This window comes from Neolamprologus brichardi, chromosome 12 (assembly GCF_056152115.1).
Source record: "Neolamprologus brichardi isolate AB-2024 chromosome 12, ASM5615211v1, whole genome shotgun sequence".
In the NCBI taxonomy this organism is placed as follows: Eukaryota; Metazoa; Chordata; class Actinopteri; order Cichliformes; family Cichlidae; genus Neolamprologus; species Neolamprologus brichardi.
In genome coordinates, this window is record NC_142115.1 from 15946799 (window position 1) to 15968847 (window position 22049).

The window sequence follows — 22049 nt, forward strand, 5'->3', positions numbered from 1 at the left end:
TGCGGCCTTTAAGGCTGCAGACCCTGAATTGGGATACAGCCTATGAATACACAGAGGGACACTGGGAAATCACACACAGGTGGGAGACACAGCTGGACCTGATTAACCTGATGAGACAGGAGAATACTAACACCAGGGACCAACAGAGGGAGCACAACCCAGAACCCCAGTATCTAAAATCCCAAAACACAAACCATCCCAAAACAGCCCACACATAATAATGAAAATAATAACAATAAATACACCAAACACAAAATTACTGAGTCACGGACTCAGGATCATGACAGAAAGTCGATTTAAGCGACTCTGAACATGGCATGGTTGTTGGTCCCAGATAGGCTGGTCTGAGTGTTCCAGAAACTACTGATTTGCTGGGATTTTCCTGCAAAACCAATCAGATAGGAAGGCAACAAATAACAATTTGTTACAACCTGAGGTATGCAGAAGGACATCTCTGAACGCACAACATGTTCAACCTTGAAACAGATGGCCTACAGCAATAGAGGTCCACACCCAGTTCCCTGTAAAAACAGGACACTGGGGATATAAATTGCTTAGAGCCACCAAAATTGAACAATAGAAGATTGGAAAAATGTTCCCTTGTTTGATGATTCATTTCTTCTGCAACATTCAGACAGTAGGGTGATACTTGGCACAGACAATATGAAAGCATGCAACCATTCTGCCTTAGATCAACATTTCAGGTCGTCGTTGGTGTAACAGAGGTATCTTTTTGGCATACTATGTTTTGGCAAATGAGTATCTGTTAAATGTTACAGGCTACCCGTGTCTTTTTGCTCTATGACCACAGCGTATCAACCTTCTGATGGCTGCTTCCAGCAAGATAACAAGTTACGCCACAAACTGGTTTCTTGAACGCGATGAGTTCACTGCACTTAAATTGGCTTAACTTATCAGCAGATTTCAATCCCGTAGAGCAGCTCTGGGATGTGGTGAAACGGGAGATTCATCACATAGATTTGTAGCTGAAAAATCTGCAACCATCAGGCCAGTATGGACCAAAATCTTTGGGGAATGTTTCCAGCATAAGGGGATCCAACTCAGTACTGACGAGATATACGTAATAAAGTGTCTCATGAGTGTATGTACAAAAAGCAGATGACACTGGTGAATGTTTGTATAAAATATAATAAATGTTTAAATGTGTAGTAGAGGTTCTAGCTTTCCTCACACCAAGAGCCTTTCATAATTTGTGAGTTTACTAATGTGAGTTGTAATCAAAATGTTCAAGATATCCTCCTTTCAAATTCAGCAACATCAAGATTTTCAGTGTTTCTAAAGTTAGTCTGAGGAAAAACTGCTGTATTACATTTATGTGATTGTACATTTTAGAAGAATCAGTGATATTCTGAAGATTTTAATATTTAAACACAAATAAAACAAAAGAAAATCAAATAAAAAACGGCAATAATTGGTGCTACCTAACTAAAAACATATACAGTGTGTCTTGGATACATTTCAGTTTATGATAGCCGATAGCCAAACCTATTAACATCAACAGCCAAAATATTAGGAACATCTCTCGGTGTACTAACTGCTCAGCAGCGGCATAAAGCTGAACACTGCAAACACATTACTAACCAGTGTGATTTATTGCAAAATGTTTGCAAAATGCATGAAAGGCTATAAAACATTATTTATGGCAGTTTAAACAATTTACAGAACTAAAGAGTCTTTAGAAAGTACACCGACTCAGTTAAAAAGAAAAATTACGTTGTTCCCTCTGATGTCATCTGGCAGTTTTTGTGCATTTCATCACCTGACTTCCTTTTTCATGCTCTGCATCAAGCAGGCAGCATCGGCTTATTGCCATATATTAATCTAAGAGAGCTTCTGCAACAAACCTGATACTGTATTTTGCCCCAAAAAATCCTATTTGTTACACAGGTTTGAAAAGAACTCTTATTGTGTTTAATCTTCAATATTGATTGGGGACAGGTCCGGCAGCGCGGCAGATTTTCTCTGTGGCTTTTTTGCTGCAGAGTCCTCGTCTAAATCTTTATCTTCCTCCTCTTCACAGTCATCAAAGTCATCTTCATCATCATCATAATCATCATCACTGTCCAAACCATCCATGTCTGTCTTCCTTCGTCGACATCCTTTCTTTCTCTGTTCATCAACTTCTTGCTCGTTTTGCTCCAGATGTGAGTTCACCCTACACGGTGAAGAAAAAAGATATAGGAACTGTTGTTTAACTTTGCACCAACAATCCAAACCTTCCAGTATTGCGTTGTCACAAAGTCAGTAACTAAAAAAGCTACAAGAAATTACCTTTCCTTAATTAACACTTATTAGAAGCATTTAGATGCCAAAAGCAATGCTTAAAAATATGAGAAGCCCATGAAATGATGTTCAGGGTCAAGTATTGGATACAATGTATCTTATTCTCCACAAGGTGGCAGACTTACAGTAGTTATAGTATTATGTGTATGTGCTTGTCAGTGATAAAAGATGAAAATACATTTGCTTAAATCACTTCGGTGTTATCCTGTCTCTTTAGGAATCTAACACATGTAGAAACTCCTGTAATTCATGTTCATTTTAAAAACTTGTTGCCAGTGCGAAAGAAAAAAAAATTAATTGGTGTCATCAAATTAGAATTTCTCAGGACATTGAAAATTGAAAGCTCTTCTTTGGATGTCAGCTGCCTTTTCTCTGACAAGATGATCCCACACAGCTTCCATACCGCTGAGGTCCAGGCTTGGGGACTAATCCATGACTCATAGTGTTTCACTTTGTGTTTTTCTATTTAGATATGCTTTTACAGCACTGGCACCACTGGCTGCTGAAATGTAGCTCTAAATCATGACAGAGCCTCCACTGTATTTTACAGATGGCTGTCTACACTCACTGTTGTACTTCTCTCTTGAATTCCTCTGTACATACTGACGATGATTTGAACCAAAAACTTTGGTTTCATCACTCCATCAGACCCTTTGCCACTGATTTTCAGTCCAGTGTTTGTGTAATGTGGCGTACCTCAGCCTTTCCTTATTCCTTAAGAATGGCCTTTTGACAGCCACCCTTCCGCTGAGAGCATTTGTAATGACGCTTCAGTGAACACAACAGATGCATCTCACAGGTCCTGTGTCAGATCTTTGCTGAATTTTTTTTCCATTTCTTAAGAACATCATTTTTAGATACTGTTCATCTGCAGTAGATATTTTTTTTTGTTTTTAGGCCTGGCACTTCTTCTTTTGTTTAATTTCGTCAAATTTCTTAAAGACATACTGCACACCATATGCAAGATTTTTTTTGGTTTTTTTCTTTTGGCTGTCAGTTTTCTCTTTGGCACTTTCAAAGCTTCAGCTAAAGAAATGGGAACAAAACGCCTAAACATACAATTTGTTGTTTGTTGAATATCTGTTAAATGGAGATGTAACACTGGTTTATTCCTTTGAGTTAGCAGTGGGTTTTTTGTTTGTTTTTTTTGTTTTTTGTTTTTTTTTTGGGGGGGGGGGGGGGGGGGCATTAAGCTTGAATGATTCATAGGTCAGTATTAAGTGGCTTAACGAAGAGAAAATCCTAAAAGAAAATGCTCAGGTACGAGGACTGGACTGGAAATGAGTGGACAAAGCAGCCAATGTTCAAAGAAAAACTATGAAAGACTTTCTGAAAGCCTGAGGAACTATTGCTCAAGACCTTTTTTAAACAGGTCTTGAGCGGAGGACAAAGCTCTGGCACCTTGGAAGCAAAATATGAAGATGGGTGAGTTCGTACTTTGTACATTAATGTATATAAGGACAAAACACACGCAAACTTATCCTCTTACGGAATAACAATCTCCTCCTTGTTCCCACACTTGCAGCAGATCTCTTGCTGAAGAGAGCAGGGCTTACAAATGATGTGATACGCATCTTTTATTGTCTTTTGGGAGCACTTGACACTGCAAAAAACAAACAAAAAACAATCAACTATTAAGGCCAATGTATTTAACTTGCCACTTAAAACAATATATCCATGTGTTGGGAAATTCTTCTAAGCAGTGGAGATAAAATATTTAGTGGCTAATTTTCAAAGTCTGCCACTATGAAAAAATGAGATGGCTAAAATCATGCACGATATGAAATAAGCAAAGAATGTTCGTGGTGTAGTTTCATTTTTTGCACAGGTAAAAAAAAGAAGCTGATAAACTGAAATAAACTTAATGCTGACTCTCTTCAATTCACCGACTGCTTTGTTGTTACTTGATGTGCATTTTCATGAGCAGCTGTAAGAATTTGCCCCTAGCCCTGCGTACTGAAATCAAAGTCTGCAATACTTATGTATACTTACCATTTTCTAGGCTGTGTTAGTGGCTTGTATTTGTTGTACTTAACTTTCCACTCAAGAACACCTTTACAGCGTTGACAAAGCCCATCATGGATCTTTGAATTTGCCTTCTACAATTGAGATTAGAGAAGCAAAGACAATAGAGATGTTCAAATATTATGTGTGTTTAACAAAGCAAGAGCTATAAACAAGTTTTCACAGGAAATGATTTATCACTGGCAGAAATGACAGGAAGAAAAAAGTACAAACTCCCTACAGTCTCAGGCTTTCTCAAATAAATGAATATTGTGAATAAGTTTAACTTTCCTTAATTAACACTTATTGGAAGCATTAATTAAGCAATAAGACCACTCTGTCTCAAATCACCATTCTGTTCGATGATTTACCTACATATTCTGTGGTGCATAGTTAGTTTATATAATGGCTTCTGTGCAATTATAGCTTTACACACATACACAACTTTATTTTTCTTTTTTTGCACTATGGTAAAATGACGTGACACATGAGTATCTCAAAATCTATTAAAGATAAAAGTCAGAAACTTTCACTAACCCTTTCTTACTTTCTTACCATAAAATGTATCAGAATGTATTGACTAGTTATAACATAGAAAAACTAAGAATAATAAAATAAAATAATAAATTCAAGACTCATTCAAGAACGCTAATAAAAACTTCACATTGAAGTCTTCAGACTATTCAGGTAATTTCTGAACATTTATTAGATATAACTGTGTTTCACAATAATGCAAAATTAAACACATAGAATAGTTTATAAAATTTATGATAGGACACATCAAGTTTTCAAATATCTTGAAAAGTATTAGATACACGAAGAAAAAAAATTCACAGCACACACACGTCCAAACTTTGGACCATAAAACCTTTAGCAAAATCTGAAATGGGCTAGCCGAATATATTCTGAAGATTTGATAAAATGGCCCAAATGCAAAATGCAATACAAGGCTAAATAACTTAGCTCAGCAAAGCTGAATCTGACACACCTTTACTTGTGTAGTCGCCCCGTACTTGTCGTTTTTAAACGCAGTTGTGTTTTGATGCTTCTGGCCCCGCGATCGAGATATATTACCTCTCTGAGAACTCATGTTATTAAACCCTTTTAGCCACACACGTTACACAAACTAAGCACTATGCCACCAAGCGAGAGCACTAACCCGGAAGAAGTAAGAACGCGTCATGAAACGTCGTTGAGAACTACCTAAAAAACGGAAAGAAAAATGTGTTATTTTAATAAACAGTATATTTTATGTATGTATTTATTTTTTTAAAGTCAAAATTTCTTTTTACATTTACAAACACACTTAATAAATTATAGCTTGTCAATGACATCACCGACTAGAACTAGAAACACCTTTGTGGACGCTGATTGGACGATGCCTTCCAATAGTAATTTCTGATTGGTTGTCAATCCTAAAAAACTTAAATCCTCAGACTGCGGCGTCTAGAAGGACCGCCCATAAACATCAAAGTCATTGGGGGAGTCGTTTTGTCGACCTCTTTTCCCATTGGTCCACAGAGCTGTCAATGAACGCCTCTTTTTCCTCAAGCCAAGATAACAAGCAGGGCCGGGCGATATTCACAACGAAAGCAGTGATGTTTCGGTGGCAGGTGATACTGCTGTGAATTGTTTGGTAAGCTGCACGGACACGTTTGCTAGATTTGAGTGAATTTTTAACTGTTATCTTTCCTATCAGCTTCATTGCTGTGCTTTAGAAACTTGAACGTTTCGAATGAGTCGGTGTCGTTATCGTCCAGGACCGTATGTTGAGAAAACCGAAAGGAGGGAAAATAAAGGAAACGACAGTTCAGAAGACTGTGGTCCGGAGGACGAAGCTGCCAGCTAATACTAATTAAAGAAGGATAAAACACACTCAAACTGACATCGCTAACCGAGGATAATCTGGCCAAGGATAACCTCGACAAGCTCTAGGTGTCGAGAAGATAAATTAGTTGGCTTGGTGCGAAGATATCTCAAGACTGCGGTGACGTCTGCCCAGTACTATCACCTTTAAACACAGAAAGAAAACCAAAACAAACCCCCAGCCGCCGTCCAGGTAAGGTTTCTTTGGAATATATGTACACTTGGTACACCATACTTTGCAGCTAATTGTAGCTGCTAGAAACGAAACCCTCACAAATAGCCTGGTGTAACTGTAATCTCTGTGAACACATTGCTACATCCACCACCATTTTACAGTAAATCGCCGCGGGGCTCCGTTTAGCCTCTGCTTGGAATGGACTTTGTGGTAAGAATGTAGGAAGCAAATAGGCTCCATTGTCGTCCCAATCCTCAGTCATCCCTGACACAGCCGTTTATTTACCCACGTATCATACAGACAGTTCAGCTGAGTTAAAAATCAGCAGCGTGTGAGTAAGATTAATCAAGTAATTTCCAGCAGCTGTTTAGCGTCGTTTCTTTAGACTGATCCAAGCAAATCAGTTGCAAGATTTATGAATATATCAGACAGAAATGTCCATCTACGAAGCTGCTAAGTGCTGAGGCTGGTCAGAGGAGCTATCGCCAAAGGAAAGAGGAAAGGTAATCCATATAACACATTGTCATAATCTGATATTAGTGAGCATTTTTTCCCTGCGTGGTTAACGAGTCACATTACAAAGCAGCATGACTGGCTAAGATAAATTGGAGATTTGCCTCCAGCTGCCTTATGTTTCACCAAAAAGGAGCTGTGCTGACATCACTGCTGCAGTTTCATAGTAGCTAGAATATCTTAAGAGGTAACCTAAGGTAGGGGTCCAGGTGCAGGGAGAGACAAAAAAGCCTTTCAAGTTAATTCTCTCTGAGTGACTGTGAAGCCTCAGGGTAGACAAGGAGAGAAAAATCACTCGGCTAGGGTCATCTCCCTTTAAAATCCTGTCTCGAGAGAGCTCTGCGTTTTGGAGAGGGGGAGAGAGAAAGAGATTGTTTAGTGTAATAATAAAAAAAATAAAATTTTAAAGATGACAGCAGCCTGGCTCTAGCCCCTTGTCCAAGAAATCCCCTGCTTTGCTTAAAAAGATATAGTTGTTTATGTAGAAAAACCTAATTTCAAAACTCTCTGGCAGAGATTTGCTTTTGTAGCATCTTTCTTGTGGGATGCATTGGCATATCTGTTGGTTTTCTTCCTCACTATGGGATTTTTCTATTTTAATCATTTTGGTTCTCTCTGTTGCAGCACTTTGAGGATGAACCACTTATCGCTCAGTGAGCTATGTTGCCTGTTCTGCTGTCCACCGTGCCCCAGCAAGATTGCCTCAAAGCTGGCCTTTCTACCCCCTGAGCCGACCTACAGCCTCATGTGTGATGACAGTGGCAGCCGATGGACGCTGCACCTCTCCGAGCGTGCTGACTGGCAGTACTCGGCCCGTGAGAAGGAGGCCATCGAGTGTTTCATGACACGCACCTCAAGAGGGAACCGCATTGCCTGCATGTTTGTCCGCTGCTCACCCAGCGCCCGGTATACTCTGTTGTTCTCCCACGGTAATGCAGTGGACTTGGGCCAGATGAGCAGCTTCTACATTGGCCTCGGTTCTCGGATCAACTGCAACGTTTTTTCCTACGACTACTCTGGTTATGGGGCCAGCTCTGGGAAACCCTCGGAGAAGAACCTGTATGCTGATGTAGATGCTGCCTGGCAGGCGCTCCGATCACGGTAATGAAGCGTTATAATGGATGGATAAGTAATATAAAATGACGTGATATTAAAACAACTGAGCAGTATGCAGAATCCTGTAAGAGACTTATTTGTGAATGCACAAGACTCCTGCAGTCACTCAAAACCTGTTTATTAGGATGTGATAGGATGTGATAGCATGGAGAAATGAACCTAAATGGCCGTTTAGATGACTCATGACAAACGAAGGAGTTAAACCCGATGAACTTTAGGGGGAAAAAAGTAAAGTTCCCACAGTACTTGATTTATTTTTTTAATTGGAGTATCTGAAGGGGAAAGGGAAGTGACATAACACAGAAAAACTGTAAGGAACATGGTTATAAAAAAAAGAAATCCCCTACAGTGTGTGTGTGGTGGTAATATTTAAAGCCTTATTAGTCATATTAATAGCAGGTCCCTGTTTTATGTCTTGGTTGGCAGCTTTGTATTGCTAACAGGAATATTATGAATAACAACAGTGTCAACCTGTGTTTCTGGCATGCTGTACAAATATGGGGGCATTTTAGAAAGTGTTAAATGATGAGGATTAGTGAAGGAAATGATGATTTGGATGGAAAAGGGCAAAAATGAGAAGATGTGAACTTCTAAAGGTGCTGGGGGGCGGAGGGATGACTACTTAACAGAACTTCACAAAATCATGAGGGAAGATGATGAGGAATGGCTTGGTGAACATGATGTTCTTGTAGGCGAAGAAACGTGGGTTCTGTGATTACGCTGCGCCCCCTCCTCCAATAATATGTAGGTGTGAGTGGTAACTCTGCTACATGTTTGTACAGGTGACTAATTATTGGCTGATTGGAAACTGGTATTCATGTTTTCCCAGTTGATGATAACCTACTTGTTCAGGACTTTCTGTTATCTTATTGTGGTTTCAAAGTGCACGTGACCCAGCAGGAATTCAGTTTGCAGTTGAAGTCTTGTTCTATTACACTTCGATAGTTATTTTTAAAGAATCAAACTTCTTAGTAATTGATTTATAAAAGACTCTGTATAAAGAACTCGTCCTCTGCATCACTTGTATCTGGTCCTCATGCTCATGAATAGTTTGTTACTGCAGGTGTGAACTCTTGTTCAGCTTCAGTTCCTTCCCCCAGATAAGGTCGTCTTACATGTAAGCAGTGCTTATCAGTTTGTCTAACGCTGTGGCCTTCACTTCCTTCCATTTGTGTTTGAGGACGTCTGCTTATTGTCTCCGACCATCTCGTCATCTCCTTCTTTTGTCCTTTGTGTCACCACATTGTGCTTAAAGTCTGTAGGTTTGCTAGTAGAGTGCCTGTACTGAAAACCCACAAACAAAACATAAGTAGAACTGAAACGTAAACGGAGAATTCATCAGTCGCTTTTCAGATTATTGAATCAAAGCCCAAAATACTTGTTAGTTCCTGCTCCTAAGATGTTTTGGGGGAAGTGGATGAAGGTAGATCTTTGATCTGGGGAATCTGTGGTAGACCTATTTCACGGTGTTCCTGATATTTTACACAACAGCTAGCTGGAACGTGTTGGGGGGGAAAAATGAATTAAAAATGAAAATAATTTTAGTTGAAGCTCTACCTATACATGCAAGGTAGAAGCAAGAAAGCAAACATCAACCTGCTGCGATGAAACAGGATGTGGAGGGTGTGGGTGTGTGTGAGTACTATGTCCATTATATCTGTGACTTCTTGTTTTGGGTGAAGGGAAAGATAAAATTTCATCCAGTAAGACTGCTTGTCTGTATGTTTCCTGCTGGAAGACAAATTACTAAGAGCAGATGGGGAGACTTTAGAAGTGCTAAAAATGCTGGAAGAGAGGAGACAAAATGATCGAGATCAGCCTTTGGAAAAAAAAAAGCTGTTCTTTAAGTGTGGAGTATTCCTCCTGTGTTATTGCTAGTGTGGGAGTATGTTCTTTCTGTACTAAATGAAGGTTTTGGCACTGCAGAGCTTTAAAGTGCTGATAACACTGCTAAGAGCCACTGACAACAAAATCTTACAGTTTATTAGCTGCTGACTTTTGATGTGAACCTCCCCAAGCACTTTCACAGAATCTAATGACTGGGCTTCTGTAAATAAGGACCTCTTATATAAGGAAGCCACAGAGTTTAACTAGAAAATTGACGGTAAGGCTTTTGCATTTAAGAAGCAAGCCACTGCTGTAAAGACGAAAAAGAACCGGCTTTTCTGGTGGTTAAAAGTCACATGTCTGTAGGTATAGGCTTGATTGTTTTCTTTTCTCATCACCCGTTCGAAACCACACTCCTGGAATGACCTGATTGCTTGTCCCTGCTTTTTTTTTTTTTTTTTTTTAAAAACATCACTAACCACTTCTCCAAGTCAAAATAATCAATCTAGTTTACACTGGTAAAACTGCTTGGACTGTAGCTATAATATGCAAAGGCAACATGTTGTCATTAGCTGATTGACTTGGTGCTTAAAAGCTAACACGACTCACTCAGCTCCATATTTAACACCTTCAGGCCACTTTAACTTTTTACTCTGCTTGCTACCATCAGGTGTGATCACTGAAGCAGAGCATCAGATACAGGTTCTCATGGTTTTGTAGGTTTATTTGGAAGAAATGTCTTTGAGATAAGATGAGCCTTTTAGAAACAAGAATTAGTTTTTTTCTTTTCCTGAAGGCCTAACCTTGGGGCTTGACTGCATATCTCGTGCTTTGTAGTCACATGGTTAGCAGTCCCACAGCAGAATTAAACTACGTAACCCATGGGTCTTGCAACAAAAACGAGTTGAACGAGGTTAGATGACTTGCTTCATATTGGTGTTTTATTACAGATGCACACACTTGGAATCTGTCCGTCCTAGTAATGGGCAGGTGCTGAGTGTCTGAGAAAGCTTTCTGTACCTGAATGGTCAGCATTTAAGAAAAGGTCATGAGACATCAAGGTATTTTAGAGCTTTAGAATTTAGCTTTTCAATGTGATTCTTAGAAAATCCACTCTCTGCGTACAAGGCAAAACAGATGAAGGACATTAAGTTGTAATGTCTGTGGGTTTTTTGTTTTTTTTTTCTTTTTCTCTTCAGTCTAAAGGCCAGTGTAGACACTAGATGTATTTGTATCTGTCTGTGTGTGTGTGTATAGCTACTTTCAGCTGCTTCCTTGTCACATGGGTTCACTGGAGCAGGTAGCATTTAATCTGTATCTTGATAATAACATCAGATGTACCTAGTGTCAAAGTGCATTACCTCAATCTCTGATCTCAGTTCTCATTAGTTGGGCAAAGTTGGCTGACTTGTCGACATGGTGTGTCCCACGTCACATGAAGCAACGCTTCTGATTAAGCTTTCATTCTTTCCATTGTTACTCTAACATCACTGCACCTACATGTAGGTCTCAAGTTTTCTTGGTTAGCAGGAAGAGTTGGAGTTGGATGACGTTTCACCTTGTGGTAGTAGGAATGTGGTCATGCCAGGGTTTTTCCTCGCTTTGCACATGCCTTTGGGGGGTGACCATGCGCTAAAGCACACTTCTCCTGCGTACATTAAAAGTAACCTAACATTATTTCACAGAAATCAATGTTTTGTTTTTTATTTATTTTAAGAGGTTTGTTTGTTTTGTTTTGTTTTTAAAAAACAAATGTCTTTTTGCTCGAGTAAATGAAACCCAGATGTGGGGGGGGAAAAAACCCACAAACAAACATTGTGATGAAATGCTTTATATATAAATAAATAAATAAATAAATAAATAAATAAATAAATAAATAAAAAAATAATAAAAAAAAAAAGAATAATAATAATAATAATAATATAAAAAATTCCCTCCCCCCCCAGCTGGTTACAGCCCCACTCCTGACTGAAATCAGATTTGGAGCAAACCTGACCACTTACTGTGCTGTCTAGCTCATTGGATCACATTCTGTGTTCACAAATCAGTCTTAAAATTTACAACATTACACACACGGCTTTTCTTTGTTTGCTAAACCAAATGATGTGCGTCCATTTGAAATTTGTGGTTACCTTGATCCCTGGATCTCTTGGTTTATAGCCTTGACTGTGTCATTCTCTCCTTAGCTCTGCTCATTTTCCTGTTACATTTTATATACACATTATGTAAATAATCCCACTATCAGAACTCTAACATCAACACTCTTCCTTTGTTTTGGATGGTAGTATTTGGCTAATGTCAACAAAACCCTTTTGCTATCTTGTACCATATCAGTTCAGGACTCAGTTCTGCTTTTAGGCCAGTGCTGCAGTACATCAGATTCAATTCTAAGTAACTTGACTTCATATTAATGCTGTGTTGGGCTTTTTTTTTTTTTTTTTTTTTTTTTTTCTCCACAGAAAGATAAAATGACTTTTATGATTTTATTTTTAATCAACACTTAGGACTACTTGCTTGGTTATCACTGAATTATATTTGGCAGTTTAACACTTATTTGTGGGAACAAAATTAAGTCTGTAGGGAGTCTTTTACAGTTTTATCAATATTTTAGTCTTTGCATGCAGAATCTTCATATTGGTTTAAATACGGTCTCTAGTATATTGGTCTTTCTCTCAGCTGTCTCTGCCTGATCTTGAGGGCTGTGCCAGATTTATAATTGACTGACTATGTGATGGAGAGTACAATTCAGCCTTTTGACCTCGCTGAACATGAATCGACTAGATGGCATTATCACATCAAAAGGCCTCTCTGCATGGCCTCACATTAGTCGGTTGCCTACATACCTCGTGCTTGTATCTCATGTTAGATCAGGCTTCCAGCTTTAAAGAAGAAATGAGCTCTCATCTCTAGCGGTCTGTGTTTCTTTTCTGACTGAATTTTGTACACTGTAACCTGACACTTTCTCCTTTTTTGTTTTTCTGCATCCTTCAATGTTTTTTCACTGTATGAATCAGCAATGTGCAAATTCACCTCCTCTTGAGTATTCACTTACTCGTGTGGGTTGCTTTCACTTTACTGTAGTCGTATGACAGAGGCCAGCCACCCGTCATTTTGCTGACTGTGTAAGCACAACTACTCAGCCTTTGCCACCAAAACACTCCCATGCCTCACTGGATACGGCACGCCTTTCACCTGAGCTGGGAGTGGGTGAGATAATGTGAGTCAGCAGGGTTGTACACGTACATCCTCTAGTATCACACTAGGAGTGTGCTTAATGGATGAATGAAAAAGATTCTTTTAGAAGCGATGAAACTATGTTGTGAAATCAAGTGCCGGACGAGGGTGAGTAGTTGATGAAGGCCTCTGGTCCAATTCCTTGCTGTATTTGTGTGTTTAAACATGAAGTAGCACTGTATTGTTTTCTTTTGCCTTGGAGGTGATGGCATGCCAGCAGTCAATCCTACTAGTCTAATATTGAGTGGTAACCTAGCAACCAATGCCTGAGCTTTCAGACTAAGGTGTTTCCACACTGTGGCCAATAAAAACAAACAGGATAAACTCACTTCCTCATCAATCATCTTATTGATCCAGGTCGTAAGCACTATCCATCTTCTTGGAAATGAATGGAGGGGAGAAATTCCCAAACATCAGCATGCATCAAGACACGAGGAAGGCAGCTCGATGCTTTTTGTTTGCTTTTCTTACCTTTAAATACCACCGGTTGCCTGGAGACAAAAGCCTTTTTTTTTTTTTTTTTTTTGAAGTAATCTGGGTGGAGTTTGATTGCTCACCTGACTGTTCTCTTCAGCACAGAAACAAACTGTTCTTAATGTCCTCACATACCAATAGATTTAATTCACTTTCACTGACTTCAGTCCACATCACCCCTATGTACTTGTACACAAAGTGTAATAATGGATCATTGAGCATTTCAGTGAAGAATTCCCCTGCTGTAGTGCAGATGGTACTCTAATCTGTTTAAAAAAATAAATAAATAAAAAAAAATTGCTGTACATATGCGCAGGACTTCCTGAGCATATGTTTGTGATGGTGACGGCTGTGGAAGGAGGGTATTTTTGGTCTTCAATGCGCAAGAGGTGGGTGGTCAAGAGGGAGTGAGACACACAATAGGGGAACGAGGGAGGACGTGATGCATAATAGAATGGATTTGTGTCAAGGGACTAAATTGAAGGTTTGGGGGATTGGTGCAACTCGGAACCATGGAGAAAGCCAAAAGGCAGTGGAGTGTGGTGTTGCCTGGGACTTAAACAACTGAATAAAAAGACTAGGAAACGGTCAATGTAGTTATCACCTTTAAGGCTCCTTATCCCGGCCAGTGTTTAACATTGTCGCTTCACAGCAAGACGTTCCTGCTTCCTGGTTTGAGGGCTTTTTGTGCAGAGTTTGCATGTGCTCACCCTGTTTGCATGGGCCCTCCCGAGGTACACTGGCTTTCTTCCAAAGTCCAAAGAGGTATATGCTGGGATAACTGGTGACTATAAATGTTACCATTTGAGTAATTGTGAGCAACTCACAATTACTCATCTGTCTGTGTTGGCTCTGTGGTAGGCTCTTCCAGGGTGTTCCCTGCTCTTCGGACCATTGATAGCTGTTATAGGATCATTGGGTTTATAAGCCTGTATGCAGGCATTAGGATACATAGCAAGGGTAGCTTTCAAATCTGCGAGTCCACCATTAATGCTGAACAGTGTACACAGATTTGTATATACATTTTGCTCTTTAAACCAAAGCAACTGTTCTCCTCAGTTCCCAGATGCCTATAGAGTTGTTCTAAGAGGAGGTGATACTACTACAACTACATTTTATATGTGGAAATGATTCTTGTTTGCTGTCTGATTTCTTTTTGTTGTCAGAGTTGTAGTGACTAATCATTTTTGAGTGGGCTTTGGCTGTAAGCAGGTACACAGTTGGTGTCAAGAGTAAAAGACAAATTGCATTTGCTGTAATTCAGTCTTGAAACCATGGCCATCCCATTTACAGACATTGACTGGAGGATGGAAGTCATGGCCCAGTTATTTGCTGGCTACATCAGAAGCCCAAATTAAATGGCCATTGCCCTTGGAGGTTTCTCAGCAGACCAGCTGAATGATGGGTTTTCAGATTTATTATTATTATTATTTTTTTATTTACTTATTTATTTTTTACCTGCCTTACAGTTTCTTCCTTCCTTTTTTATTTTAGTTTAATAATCCATTTGGCAATTTTCAAACTAGGGTTCAGTTTCAGGCAATTCCCCCCCCCCCCCCCCCCCCCCCCCCCAAAAAGACGCTGCCACATCAGAAAGGGCACTATCATTCTTCTACAGTTTTGTACAAAGACTTGACATTTTGTTCTTGTCCTTATAATTTGTCTGTTACCTAAGCAGCTATATTGTGTTGTATAACCAAGATAGGCTTTCATTCCTCGAATTGTGTACATTGCAGTCAGTTGAAAGTCAAGTTGCTTTTAATACTGTAGCATCAGCCTTTGCTAATGCTTTTCCCATGCAGTGCCAACCTTTTCACTCCTATTTATACTGGGTAAAGACCAGCTGATACCAATAAACAGTTCCTATATTGCTGCTCGTGACTGTCTCCAAGCTAGACTTTGCTGCGCCTGTGTGTACATTTCCATATTTAATACATCACCCTGCACTTAAAGTCTGTTACCTTTAATAGCAGCAACACTACATTATTGCAGGTTGTTCTCTTGCAAAGGGTGTAAGTATGTTAATCCATCACAGCGTTTTAAAGCGCTGCTAGACTTTAGTGTTCATGTAGTCATCAGTGTATTATAGGAGTGCTGCAGAGCTAAGGCTCTAATGTTAGTGTTCATTTGAAGTCCCTAATTTTAATACTAGAGTAGAGCTTTATTTGTCATGTTGTGACTTTACTGTGCAAAATCCAGCAGTGCAGCGGCAGAGACAGCAATGCAGTGTTTTCAGACTAGTTTTCAGGTCGTCAGCAAGAGTGGGTCACGTTCTCTGTAATCAGCTGTGGAATGCCACTCCCCCCCCCCCCCCCCCCACCTATATTTATTTCTCCGTCACCCTAAATACAGTATCACTGTCTCTTTTGCTCCATTTCAGCTTCTTTTGCTCTCACCCCCCCCCCCCTCCGGTTCTGAATCATGAGACATTAGGGGTGGTGCTCTTTTCTGTAATCAGAGGTTTTTGTTTGTTTGTTTGTTTTTTTTTTTTTTTTTTTCTTTGTTTGGTTTTTTTTTTTCTACCCTTCTTGTGGAGCAACATGTGGGGTGGGGGTGGGGGGAACAACAAGAGTCAACTGGCAGGTTGAATGAATTTATTTTCTGATAAATAGATGTGGATCCCAAAATAAAGCATTTGCTCTTTTTGTTTTGCTGCCAGCTAAGCTGCTTTGTGTAATTAACTCAAGGCCCAGCTGGATGCTTGCCAGTGTCTGGATGAGCACACAAAATGTATCTACTGGTGGTGTAAATATCATATTCATGATAAGCAGAGGGTGATGTTCCTGTACTGTTTGTCCTCCTTGTAGGTATGGCATCCGTCCAGAGAATGTGATCGTGTATGGTCAGAGCATTGGCACCGTGCCCTCTGTAGACCTGGCTTCTCGCTATGAGACTGCTGCAGTCATCCTCCACTCCCCGCTCACCTCTGGCATGAGAGTGGCTTTCCCTGACACCAAGAAGACATACTGCTTTGATGCCTTCCCAAAGTGAGTGGACCGTACGGACAGATGGCATATGTGGAAGTCAGGCTAAATCTGCCACACAGTATACACTTAAAGGGCTGCGGCCTCACGTGCATTTAATAACACAGCACTGTATGAATAAATGTACCAAGGAAGTTGAAAACTGTGTGTGTGTGTGTGTGTGTGTGTGTGTGTGTGTGAGAGAGTGTGTGAGATTTCCCCTTGTGGGACAATAAAGGAATTGAATTTATAGGTCCCCTTTCCTTCATCCCACCTCTCTTCCCAGTTAAGCACCCAGGAGAGTCCTTAGAAGAGCAGATATTCAATAGCTCCCCCTGGTGTAAAATCAGGAAACTAGCTGTGCTCCCTTTTTTTTTTTTCCAGTTATTGTTTTAATTCATTCATTTAGAGAATACTTTTAGTAGCAAGAACATTAACTAAGCATCTGTTTCCCTTTTTTCTTTCTTGTGTTTTTACTTCCCTGTTTCTGACATGTTTCTTTTTTCTCTCCCCCCCTTCTCTCTCTCCAAAGTATCGACAAGATTTCCAAGGTAACATCACCAGTACTCGTGATCCACGGTACAGAAGACGAGGTCATTGATTTCTCCCACGGGCTGGCACTATATGAACGCTGTCAGCGCCCAGTGGAGCCGCTCTGGGTAGAAGGGGCCGGTCACAACGATGTGGAGCTCTATGGACAGTACCTGGAGAGACTGAAGCAGTTTGTTGCACATGAGCTAGTCAACTTGTAAAGGAGCTGGGGGAAAATGGCGGGAAGAGGGAAGAAGAGAACACCGCCCCAGATTTAAGGAGAAGCCGAATGATGAATGAGGGGTACAACATTTTATTCTAATTCAACTAGAAGTTGTGTGTTGTACCAACATTTTGATGGTTGACTGCCCATAAATCGGGCTTGCCCACACCGTCCGCTCCACATGCTGCAGCTGTGAAGTACTCATTCCTCCTTTTCTTTTTTAAATTTTCTTTGTATCATGTTGAAAATTGCACATTGTGAAATTCTGTATGTGCATAAAAGGAGAAGCAGATGTGTGCACAGGCAACATCCCATGTGTACTTGCCATGTATGACTGTGTGTATGTGCCACATTTTTTGCTGCCTTTTGTGAAGGACATGGTCCACAGAGAAACTTTCAACAAGCTGTGCTGGACCAGACTCACTCAAATTCAACTGAACTCAGTCTGACTCTACAGTCAGATTTGGTCTGACACACTGCAGTCACCATGAATTCTTCCTTTTTTCTTTTTTTTTTTTTTTTTATAAATATTCTACTTAATATTGCACGTATCAGCTGTCACTGAAGAACTGTACAAGACAAACTGACATATTACCCTTCTGTGTCAGTGTTGCCAAATGTGTAGTATGATACATTGCAGAGATTTAGGAATACAAGGAAGTGTACTTTTACAAATCATGTCTAGAACCATCTCCAAAGCTTCGTTAGTTGTGTGAATCCTCCACTTCTGTTTAGTTTTAAAGTGGTACAGTCTACACAGATACAGCACAAGACGAGGCTCTGTCAGCAGCTTACTGTATGTAGCTGGTTTAAAGGCCGGGGCTGTACGTTGTTAAACAAGGAAGTGTGGGTTATTTCCTCACACTGGAACAGTGCTCGCATCAGAGTTTGACTTGAAGTATTGTTGGTATAAGATCAGTTTATTACACTGTAGTTGATGAAATTGATTCTTCTTGACAGAATTAAATGCAGGGCAAGTCTGTCGACAAATTGCCATCTACCTTTTTGGATTTTACCCATTTGTCTATGTGCAGTAGTCGTCACGAAGCTCAGTGTTGACAGTGTTTTATTTCCTGCCTTTGGATCTGAAGAGGTCAAGTTACATAATGTGTATAGCTACAAATCTCTGGTGTACCTGGATCACATCTTTCTGTCTTGTTTGGGTTTATTTTTTTGTTCGTTTGCTTTTTTTGCTGACAATACTGTAATTACTGTGACAGCAGAGGTAAACCACTAAAGCCAATCAGGAATGGTGAACTTTATGAAAACGGCTAGTTTTTCCAGCATTGCCTTTTAATAAAAAAAAAAAGAGAAAAAAAAAAAGACAATGCTGTGTTTTCAGTCCTCCCATACATTTGAGCTGAACAATCCTCCCTGTGTGTGTGTTGGACAGTGGGTAATGTCAGTGTGAGTGGCTCATCATTGAAGGCCTGTCATGGACAGAAGGTTTTCCTTTTGGTTTGCATGAGATGTTCATTTGCTTTTTAATGCCGAGTGAGGCAAGATGAGCTCTTTTTCAGTGCCCAGACAAGCCAATGTCAACTTGCAGCTGCATGTCACCCATGGCTTCCTCCTGTTTTGTCTTTTGTTTGTTTTCCCCCAGTATCTGGGTTGCACTTGAGCCTGTGTTTAGAAAGATGGATCAGAATTTGTTAGTAAATTAAATGAACCAATAAGCTAAAGGGTGCTACTGTAAACCTTCAGGTCTGATTAGTTACAGGTTGAGAAGAAGAAAACGACTCTAGATCAGAACCATCATTTCTCATGATGGTCTGTTATGAAAACAAGTCAATCATGCTTTTCTTTTTTTACTTTTAATTTGTGTACTGGACTTGTTGGACTTTTTTTTTGTTTTGTTTTTTTTAAACCTGTTCTTTTTACAAGCTTTTGTCTTCTATTAACCTATTAACTGTATTTCTTGGTAGTTCTCGAACTATTGATATGATGGAGACTAGGCCAAAATTTTGGCTTTTCAAATGATCTTTGTACTGCTCACCTTGACAAGAGTCATGTCTGATTTGATTTCATTTTGTATAGCGTATTTCAATACAAAAAGAAGCTGTATGTAGTAACATTAATAAAGTAATTCTAATATGGATAGAGGAAATAAATGGTATTTGACAAACAATCTAATTTGTGCTTGAAATTGTGATCCTGGAGTGAAACCGTGATAAGGATTTTGAATTTTGCAGTTGGGTCCTTTGTTTTTGGCTACAATGGATCCAGCAGACCCGAATCTGCCAAGAAGCATTTTAGGAGGTGATGTGCTAGCTTAATTTCAGTCAGGCCTACTAGCTTGGTGTCTACTCCATCTCCAGAGCTGACTGGCACCTGGCATTTATCTGCATCTTTGTGCAGCCCAACTCCTCTGCCTCACCCCTCCCCAGCTTGTCACCCTGGTGGACTCCTGATTGCTGCTGCATCAAGCTTGGCCTGCATCTCTCCTCGAGGTCTTGACATGGCCTGTCTTGTCACTCTCCCTCCTCCATAGTAAGCTCTGGCTGAAGCCTTTCCAGTTAGCCTCACGATTGAGTCTGCCTCTGGCCTCCAGAGGGGTTTGGTAACCATCTCCTATCCATCTTATTGGGAGTGTTGCCTTTGCCTGTCTCTCTGGGGTCATCCACCTGCGTGGTTTTGGACATCTGGTATGCCTGTATGTTCAGCAAACCCTACAGTTTACCCTGTTCCTGCAACTAGGTCTATCACTGGCTGCCTTTCTTAGCTCTTGATGATTTATGTATATATTTATTTGGATTGACTTTGCATTTCCAGTTGTATTTTCTGTTGTGGGTGAAAATCCACACCCAACAGCCATTCTGTCATTTTTTTTTCTTTTTTTTTCTCCTCTTGGTTCCCTTTTTTTCTTCCTGTTTATCAGATTCTCTCTTGTCCTTCAGTTTGTTTTGTATATTCTTTCTCTGCATCTTTTTTTACCCTTTATTTTAAGAAGCTTTGGTTTCGTCAATGTCCCCACCCCCACCGCTCCCCACCCCTGGTTCCAGTTCATGCATGTCTTTTCCTAATCAATTTTCTCCCCCTGGTTATTTATTATACAGGGTCAGGAGTTTGCTCCCTCACATGTACTAATGTGCCATGTGTGTTTCCGCCTTTATACACTGAATCTGGCACGTTCCCTGAGTTTTTCCAGCAAGATGGTCCACCACCACATTATGGGTGCCAGGTTCGAGCATTCCTAGATGAACGGTTTCCTGGAAAGTGGATTGGTCGTCGTGGGCCAGTTGAATGGCCCCCAAGGTCTCCCGATCTGACCCCCTTAGACTTTTATCTTTGGGGTCATCTGAAGGCAATTGTCTATGGTGTGAAGATACGAGATGTGCAGCACCTGAAACTATGGTTACTGGATGCCTGTGCTGGCATTTCTCCTGCGGTGTTGCTATCAGTGTGTGAAGAGTGGGAGAAGAGGGTTGCATTAACAATCCAACACAATGGGCAGCACATTGAACACATTTTATAAGTGGTCAGAAACTTGTAAATAACTCATGAAAGAATAAAGTTGCGTTGAAACCAAGCACACCATTGTTTTTCTTGTGACATTACCAATAAGTTTGTGTCACACGGCCCTCTTCCTATTGAAAAAAACAAAAGTTGTATCCAAGATGGCTGACTTCTAAATGGCCACCATGGTCGCCACCCATCTTGAGGAGTTTGCCCCCTCACATATACTAATGTGCCACAAACAGGACTTTAATATCACCAACCATTCCCATTTTATTATGGTGTATCCATATAAATGGCCTGTATTTCTTGCCCTTTCTCAGGTTTCCTGAGGTGTTGACATATTTGGTATCTGCGCCTTCTGATTTTAAGGTCCCCCTGATAGGCTTCAGGCACTCTTTGGAGTTTGATGTCATCCCTGACATATTCCTGACCACTCTAGTGAAGTGCCAAAAGGGGGGGGGAGAGAGTCTTTAAAATACTTCCATATATATTAATAACTTCAAACTACACTGGAATGAAGAACAATCTTCACCACAGGTAAAATTAAAAGGACAAGAAAGGAGGGTGTGTGTGTGTTACAAATACCAGGTTTACTTCATATACACACGCATATATATAAATGTCACACTTTATGTATTTCATGGTTTGTTTGTTTTTTCTAAATTTATATTTTAAATGTTTAAATCTATTGGAGATTGCTTTGTTCTCTACGGTGTGTTTGTTCCCCAGATCAAAGTGGAGAGATAATATTTCAGTGAGAGCTTGTGAGAGCTGCTGCTTTAGTACAGTTAAAGTAGGATTAGGGGATTAGTTAGATTTGCAGATAAGAGATGTTAAAGGATATAATTTGAGGGAAGTCTGGAAGTGAAAATATGGTCAAAGATATAGGAATCATCATAATTTGTCCGACTTTTATGTTTTTTAGAAACTGGTTATCACATCGGAATTTCCAATTTATGAACGCTGAAATATTAAACCTCTACATTTTGTTCTTTGTTTTCCTCCTGTCTGCCAAGCATGGAGATTGGGCAAAAAAGGTATATCTCCATCCTCACCAGAGGGTGGCGTTGTGTCCGAGGTTTTAAAGCCCCTCCTCTGAATACACCTTCTGGTGTACCGTTCAGTGACTCCTCGGAGAGACAACAAATTTCACGTGTAAATTCGTGTTGCAAAATCCAGTCGAAAATTAGTATAAAGTGATTAGGTCTTTCGATGCGGCCATATTATTCAGCGACTGCTGTTTAACGGGCCTTGGAAAGTGAACCTATGTTCTTCCTTCATAAAACAATAACAACAGCTGAGTTGCAACGTTATTTCCACTATCCCCGGTTTCTTATGTCACCCCAGGGAGGCCGTTCTC

General features: G+C 40.1%; 2 protein-coding genes across 3 annotated transcripts; one reads left to right on the plus strand and one right to left on the minus strand.

Annotated features, from left to right (window-relative positions):
* Nucleotides 1-1594: 1594 nt before the first annotated feature.
* On the minus strand, nt 1595-5460 carry c12h9orf85 (chromosome 12 C9orf85 homolog). The gene is made up of 4 exons (XM_006784054.3): nt 5297-5460; nt 4297-4403; nt 3794-3907; nt 1595-2176 (listed from the first exon to the last, which is right to left on the minus strand). The coding sequence occupies exons 1-4, from the start codon at nt 5396-5398 to the stop codon at nt 1933-1935; spliced, it is 567 nt and encodes a 188-aa protein (XP_006784117.1). The 5' UTR covers nt 5399-5460; the 3' UTR covers nt 1595-1932.
* A 395-nt stretch (nt 5461-5855) lies between these two features.
* Nucleotides 5856-19349, plus strand: abhd17b (abhydrolase domain containing 17B, depalmitoylase). Of its 2 annotated transcripts, XM_006784057.2 has the most exons (5): nt 5856-5944; nt 6069-6367; nt 7487-7963; nt 16321-16500; nt 17009-19349. In XM_006784057.2, the coding sequence occupies exons 3-5, from the start codon at nt 7497-7499 to the stop codon at nt 17226-17228; spliced, it is 867 nt and encodes a 288-aa protein (XP_006784120.1). In that variant the 5' UTR covers nt 5856-5944; nt 6069-6367; nt 7487-7496; the 3' UTR covers nt 17229-19349. The 2 variants fall into 2 exon arrangements, with proteins under 2 accessions (XP_006784120.1, XP_006784119.1); XM_006784056.2 differs by having other exon boundaries at nt 5856-6367.
* The last annotated feature ends 2700 nt before the right edge of the window (nt 19350-22049 follow it).

Excerpts from the sequence above, each read along its gene's own strand:
- c12h9orf85 (XM_006784054.3), bottom strand. The coding sequence starts at position 5,398 with ATGAGTTCTCAGAGAGGTAATATATCTCGATCGCGGGGCCAGAAGCAT. Across the intron at positions 4,404-5,296 it reads GGGCGACTACACAAGTAAAG|AAGGCAAATTCAAAGATCCA; the intron begins GTGTGTCAGATT and ends TCTCAATTGTAG. Across the intron at positions 2,177-3,793 it reads AAGGAGGAGATTGTTATTCC|GGTGAACTCACATCTGGAGC; the intron begins GTAAGAGGATAA and ends TTCACCGTGTAG.
- abhd17b (XM_006784056.2), top strand. The coding sequence starts at position 7,497 with ATGAACCACTTATCGCTCAGTGAGCTATGTTGCCTGTTCTGCTGTCCA. Across the intron at positions 7,964-16,320 it reads TGGCAGGCGCTCCGATCACG|GTATGGCATCCGTCCAGAGA; the intron begins GTAATGAAGCGT and ends TCCTCCTTGTAG. Across the intron at positions 16,501-17,008 it reads TGCTTTGATGCCTTCCCAAA|TATCGACAAGATTTCCAAGG; the intron begins GTGAGTGGACCG and ends CTCTCTCCAAAG.